General features: G+C 39.2%; 1 protein-coding gene across 1 annotated transcript in view; it reads left to right on the forward strand.

Annotated features, from left to right (window-relative positions):
• The window catches only part of SNRPB2 (small nuclear ribonucleoprotein polypeptide B), an 11,771-nt gene extending 9,579 nt beyond the window's left edge, over positions 1-2,192 (forward strand). The window contains exons 5-6 of the mRNA XM_011979464.1: positions 746-834; positions 1,265-2,192. Of these exons, the coding sequence (XP_011834854.1) occupies positions 746-834; positions 1,265-1,424 (249 nt within the window). The 3' untranslated portion in view covers positions 1,425-2,192. The remainder of the gene's footprint in view (positions 1-745; positions 835-1,264) is intronic.
• The last annotated feature ends 5,281 nt before the right edge of the window (positions 2,193-7,473 follow it).

Consider the following 7,473-nt stretch of genomic DNA (forward strand, 5'->3'; position numbering starts at 1 on the left):
TATAGTCCAGTTCACAAATGCCAGCACTTAATCCTCTAAGCCTTGAGTTGTTCACTAATTGTTTTTTACACTTGCTCTTTTCTCTTTAATGAAAGCAGCCTGAAGACAGAGCTCTTTTCTTATATACAAGACCCTTTCTCTGGTGCCCCATAACCTCTGGATGGGATATCAAATGAGTAATATCTAATAAACTAAGTGTTTGTTACTGCTTGTTTGTATGTAACTAGATGCTGTGCATATCTCATTTACTTGCCAAAAATAAGTACATTAAAAGTCCCTAAGCAGTGGTTCTCAGTGGTAATCGTTCTAGTTCCGTTTTTGTGGGGTTTTTTTCTTTTTTTGGGTTTAATATGCTGGGAAGTAGTAATAGTAAAGAGGAATCAAGTATCTGATACTGAGTTTGGTGACCAGCTATGGAGGGGTGACATTGCTGGCCATCTGTAATTTTGTTAAGATCTTTGATTATGTTATCCCAGTGACAAAATTCTCCAATCACGACTCACCTCCAGATATGTAAAATATAATTGTTTCATATACTGTTAAACACTTAAGAGATTTGTAATTTTCCAAACCTTTAATGTCTTGACTTGAATGTCTGCCTTGCTTAGTTACTGTAAGGTTTTGATTTATTTCTCCAGTGTCATTGTTTTTCAGCTTTATTGTCTGATATAGTAAGATTTCACGTGCCTAGCTTACGATGCTGTTTAAACTTACAAGCTAACTTTGCCTTTTTACTTTTTAATAGGTCCCTGATTACCCTCCAAACTATATTTTATTCCTTAATAACTTACCAGAAGAGACTAATGAGATGATGTTATCCATGCTGTTTAATCAGTAAGTTTTTTCATAAATAAGTCTGTTTTCTGAGAGCTTCCTCACAGGACAAGTAGCACTTCCATGGGTTGAATCCATTGATCACACAGCAGTAATTCCTTACAGGTTCATTGATTTGGTCTGGGATGAATCATGAATTGGAGCCAATTTGCCAATTTAGCAAATAAAGAGCTAAATTTCCTCTAATGTTTGAATTCTGAACTCTGATTGATATAACAAAGCTTTGATATAATATAAAATAGAATTAGTTTATTCTTGCAGTTCCTCCATGGTGTTAATTATATTTTAGGCTCTTCCATCTACCCAGTATTCTTGGTTAGGGTATGGTTATTTTTCTTGGACTAGTATTAGGAAGTTGCTTAACAAATTTTAACACAAAGCCAACATTTATGTACTTGCTGTATATGTGAATTGTTTTCCTTCTTTATAGGTTCCCTGGCTTCAAGGAAGTGCGTCTGGTACCAGGGAGGCATGACATTGCTTTTGTTGAATTTGAAAATGATGGGCAGGCTGGAGCTGCCAGGGATGCTTTACAGGGATTTAAGATCACACCATCCCATGCTATGAAGATCACCTATGCCAAGAAATAACATTTGGGACAGTCGTCTTTAAAGGACTTGGTGTTATTTATAGTGTTTGTTTTGATAACATTTAGCTGGGTCATTTTAATAGTTAGAGATTAGGGGGAGTAAAAGTGAAATTTTTGTGAAGGACTTAAATTATCCAGTGTTTCTTTATCCTTGGTGAACTATGAAATACGAAGACCTTAATTTTGTACAATAAACTTTGTATTCTGTGTATATAATGCTTTCTTTATTGACTCATTGCCCTATCATCAAATGACTGTTCTGGTCTAGAACACACTTAAAGTTTATAAAATTGTGTAATAGGATGCTTTTCTAGTGTTATTTTGATGGAGCTAATGATACAACATCATTGAACCATTTTAATAAAAGTTAAGTAGAATTAGATCACAGAAGTTAGTAGATGACTGTTGTATTAATGGTAACAATGATTGTTCTGGGTATTAGAAGAAAATGAGATCCAGGCGGGATCTAAATTTGATCTTTGTATCCTTTTAAGAAATGAATATATTATTTTGCTGATAGTAGGGATGCCATAGGTTTTCTTCATTCAGTATTAAATAAAGACTGTGCTTACTGTTTACTGAGAAAACGGAAAGGGAATGCTGTCTTCAAACTGCATTTAATGCTCTGTCGTTCATGAGGCAGGACTGTTCTGAGGTTAATGCCCAACCTCTTTAGTGAAAGACCTCCAGGGTAAAAATGTTACTATCTATAGTCCTTTTTTTTTTCCCCCTTAAGACAAATAGGCTGATTAATAAAGAGTTGCCAATGCTAAGCTTGCTACTTTGTAATTCTTAGACACCAATGTTCAAATATTTCCAAAGCCCATTTTCTTTAGCTTTTGATTTATATTTAAGCCTGTTGATTCAGTCCTCTGCTGAATAAACCATGAGTATCTCCAGAAGTGGACAATTTGTTTTTACAAGTATAGTACATATTGATAGTAACAACAATAAGAAAACAGTACTTTTTTTTTTGGTGTTCCTGTGTTACTATTCCTTGAACAAAACTTTTATCACTTGGAATTTTTATTGTCTACTTATGGAAAGACCACTTTTAGACTTATGTAGACAGATTATCACATCACTCTTATGCATACATAAAGGGGGGAAAAATTTTTTCCTATAACTTTGCCACATTTAGTCTGTCTCTCCTGAATAACTTTTTTAACCCAGTTGTCAAGCTCCTGTACTTTTGTAAAATATATTAATAGTGAATTACTAGAAAATGGGCCATGCTCTTGTATATTACAGTGATGTCAATTGCTGATAAATTTTTTATACTGTACTTTTCTAAGAACTGAATGTAATTCACAGACTGATCCTGTGCCCAGGCCTGGCCATGCTTTGAGTGGCTGTATTAGAGCAGAAAGGTCAGGGTGGCTCACCTGGGGTGAGAATGAGGGGGGTGAATAGTAAGAGGGGTCGTGTAGGTCTTCTTAAGGATTTGCTTATAATCCGAGTGAAATGGGGAACAATTTTAGAGAATTTTTTAATGTGGTTTAGAATTTACATACAATAAAGTTCACCTATGTTAGTGTTCCCTTTGATGAGTTTGGGCTATTGTATATAGTCACGTAATAATCGTAAGTACAGAGCATTCCATCACCCCCAAAAGTTCCCTTGTACCCCTTTGCAGTCAGTCTATTTCCCCCTACTCCTGGCGCTAGTCAACTACTGATCTGCTTTCTGTCCCAACAGTTTTGCCCTGTCTGGAATGCTTTGGAAATGTATCTATTGTTGCCTATACCAGCAGTTCCACCAATGAATGGGCATTTGGGTTCTCCAATTTGAGGCTATTAAGAAAGTGGCTATGAACATTTACATACAAGTCTCGGCATATATTCTGTTAGATTTCAAGCAGAAGAGTAATAAGTTAGTTTGATACAATTTCTGATTTATATAAAAGTTGCAGAAATAGTACACAGAACTCTCATAAACACTTCAAATTAATCACCAATGTTTCTAGGCTTCTGGGCTATTTGAGGTTGTGGTTACATTGACCCCATTATTCCATGATACTTCAATGTGTGTCTTAAAGTACAAAACCACCCTCCCACATAACCACAATATGACCATCAAAACCAGGAACTGTGACTGGGCGCGATGGCTCATGCCTGTAATCACAGCAGTTTGGGAGGCTGAAGTGGGAGGGTCATGTAAGACCAGCTGGGGCAACAGTGAGACCTTGTCTCTACAAAAAGTAAAAAAATAAGCTCGATGTGGTTGCGTGTGCCTAAAGTCCCAACTACTGGGGAGGCTGAGGCAGGAGGATTGCTTGAGTCCAGGAGGTTGAGGTTACAATTATGTGTGATCATGCCACTGTACTCCAGTCTGGGCAACAGAGTGAAACCCTGTCTCAAACAAAACAGGAAATAATCCCATGTTATCATCTAATCCAAGTTTTGTTTGTATTCCAATAATGGCTCAATAATCCAATCCAGGATTGTGTTGCATGTAGTTGTCATGTTTCTTTAGCCTCCTGCTGATTCCTCAGCTTCTCATCTTTCATCATGTGAATTTTATATAGTCTGTCTACCTTTGGATATATCTACACAGTTATGTTAAAAACTATGAATGTATAAGAATGTCTCTGCAGTCTTAACAGCGTTGAGTTCATCCTGGCTTTCCCCCTTCCCCTGTGTGTAACTCACTTCTCCACCAGTCCCATTAACTTCAATATATTCTATTCACTTATTTTCCCAAATCTTTCCTGCGCAATCAAACTCTATAAAGTAATCCTTCAATAAGGAGCAGGGGAAAGGAAAAAGGAGTTAGCAATGCTTTAAAGAAGATTTGATCAAACTAAGATCTTTTGACCTTCCCTATCTCACCCATCTTTGGGAATGTGAGTTTTGAGGAATGATTGAAGGGAGTAGATGTTATTTAATATAGTGGTTCTTAACTTTGGCTGCATATTAGAATCATCTGGTAGCCATTTTCAAATACCTTTGCTCAATCTACACCCCAGATCAATTAGTCTCCAGGGATGAAGCCTAGTCATCAATATTTTTATAACCCAACCCCCCAGGGTGATTCCATTGTCACCCAAGGTTAAGAACTAACAAAGCAAGTTTCTACTTTCATGAAGTAGGGTATAATAGATCATTGGCTCAAATGGTGTTTTTCAAAAGCAGTATATTGATAAATAGAGGATAATGTTAGATCTGGAAATGGTTGTGATGCAGGGCAGGCAGGCCTCAAGCGTGGGGCTTAGCCCAGGAGGATTCTTGGCTTCACCCAGGAAAGAATTCAAGGGTGAGCTGGTGGTGTTAAACAACAGTCTTTGGGTAAATAGTACTGCCTCTTGCAGAGCAGGGCTAATTCATACACAGTGTGCCCAGAGTTGGCAAAGTATTGGCTCTTGGCAACTGCATTTACACCCAGTTAAATTCACTTTTAGTTACATGCAAATTAAGGGGAGGCTCAATACAAATTGCGGGGCAGATTATTTAGAACTTTCTAGGAAAGGGGTGGTCACTTCTGGGTCATTGCCATGGAAAATGACAGTAACTTCCAGGTTGTTGCCATGGCATTTGTAACTGTCATGGCACTATGGGAGTGGGTTATGCTAATGAACGATGAAGACAGCTGAGGATTGCTTCCCTTGACATCTCCTTGTCCCTGCTGGTTTCTTCACTTTATACTGCCTGGACCAGATCCTGTTCTGGTCAGCAGGGTTGTGACCAGAAAACAAGTTCTGCTGGTCTCCTACCTCAGTTGCAGGAGATTCAAAACTCCATTTTAAACTTTAAGCCTTATAGTATCTTCTGTTTGAGTATTTAACAGGCATTTGTTTTCCCTTGAAAATATATCCAGCCAAGACCTTATGAAGAATGTGAGCTAAAATTACGGTATTTTACTTGCCTGGGAACAGTACTTCTCAAATGTTAATGTGCATACAAGTGACTTGAGTATCTCGTTAAAATGTAGATTTAAGATTGTGTCTCGGGGGTGAGGTCTGAGAAACTTGATTCTATAAAGTGATGTCAGAGTTACTGCTCTGGGGACCATGTTTTGGTGGCAAGTTGCAAGACCCCAGAATTTCTACCCTGATGATTTATTAAATGACTCTTAGAGGTGTTATCAATCTCTTTTTAAAGCCAGGGACTTTGCCCAGGGGAAAAATACATACATACACACACACACACACACACACACACACACCCCTATGCATACAATTTCAGAGCAATTGTGCATTCATTCAGTGAATACCTATTTAATGCACACCAAGTATCTTTTCCGGGTGCTAATGACAGAGTGAGGAACAAGATAGCAAAGATCCCTGCCTTGTGGAGCTTTCATTATAGTGTTGGAAGACAAACCGCCACCAAGTAAATAAAGCAGGCATGTCAGCTATGATACGTGCCTTAGGACAGTGTACTGCAGCCACGCGATACAGGGATTGGGTGGAGGAAGGTTTGAAGTGGCTCTTTTAAACTGTTTTGTCTATGGAGGCATCTTGGCCAGGGACCTGAATGCTAGTGTCTGGGGAAAAGCATCCTAGGCAGTAAGTTCAGAGTGCCTGAAGCAGTAATGAGTTTAGTGTTTTCAAAAGACAGACAACTGGTATGGGAGGAACAGAGCGAGTAGAGGAGAGAGCAAGAGGTGAAATCCCAGAGGTAGAGGCGCCTGATCCTACAGGAACTTGTAGGCCATGACAAGGAGGTTGCCTGCACTTCACCGAGTCCATGCTTAGAGCCTAAAGGAACCATGGCCTCCATTTAAGAACTCCAGACAGAGAATCTAATTTAGGAACTGAAGGGGAAAAATGTCATTTAGGGATTAAATGTTTGGAGAATACATCTGAAAATCTAGAGGAACAAGTATGCAAACTGCAGCCAGAACCCTTACTGAACCCCCAGTGGCCCCAGTGTCTTCGGCACAACTGCCAGACACAGCTACTTGCTGAATTATTGCAAGTTCAAATTTCTATTTGCCTGCAATGTTACCAAGAAGCCTCTAACTTCTGTCCTGTCTCTGCCACTTTAGAATGCCAGAACATCACAAGCTTTCGCAGGCTGCACTCAGAAGCCTTGGTTAAATCGTTACTTTATTTCTTCACCTTCAAATGTCCAATAATGGCTTCACATTAGCATTAGCCTGATTTTCTAAGTCGTGATAGTTTGAATGTCACATTTTGCTTTTTGTTTTTAATCATTTTATTTTGCTTTGGAGGGTCTCTGTATGCTCCCCAATGGGGAGTTTTTGCAGTCCCCATTTCTTCAAGTGCCTCTTAAATGACAATTGTCTTTTAACTGTCCTATGCTGAGGGCTGGTTTGAGACTGGAACAGTCCATAAAACAGCTGCACAATCAGGATTAAGAAGATTTAATCAATGCTTTAGTTTTCCCAGAAATTTAGACCTTTAGCTTGACTATAGCGGAAAAATCGCAGAGGCATTCTGCTTTCAAAAATAATTTCGAATTCAATCTTTCCTTGATGTGAAACAGGAAATAAATGATTTATTCTAATTTGTCAATTCTAAGTTGACAGTGATGAACTGAAACAGCACCGAACCATGATCCCTCTGGTAACCTTTAGATAGGATGGTTCAAAAAGACCACTCCAGGACAGGCGTGGTGGCTCATGCCTATAATCCCAGCATTTTGGGAGGCTGAGGAGGGCGGATCACTTGAGGTCAGGAGTTTGAGACCAGGCTGACCAACATGGTGAAACCCTGCCTCTACTAAGAATACAAAAATTAGCTGGGCATGATGGTGCACACCTGCCATCCCAGCTATTCGGGAGGCTGAGACAGGAGAATTGCTTGAACCCTGGAGGCGGAGGGTGCAGTGAGCTGAGATCATACCAGTGCACTCCAGCCTGGGCAACAAGAGCGAACCTCCATCTCAAAAAAAAAAGCAACAAAAAACAAAAAGACCACTCTGGCATTTGCTGTGCCTGTTTCCTTGTCTATAATGAAGGTATTGAATAAAGCAAACTTTCCAATCAGGGCCAGCTATATAAAAGATCCTCCCTTGAAAGTCACACACAGACACACACAGAACCACACATACCCACACCCATACCCACACCAAAACTCTTCTACA

The sequence above is a fragment of the Mandrillus leucophaeus genome, unplaced genomic scaffold (assembly GCF_000951045.1).
Source record: "Mandrillus leucophaeus isolate KB7577 unplaced genomic scaffold, Mleu.le_1.0 Scaffold202, whole genome shotgun sequence".
NCBI lineage: Eukaryota > Metazoa > Chordata > Mammalia > Primates > Cercopithecidae > Mandrillus > Mandrillus leucophaeus.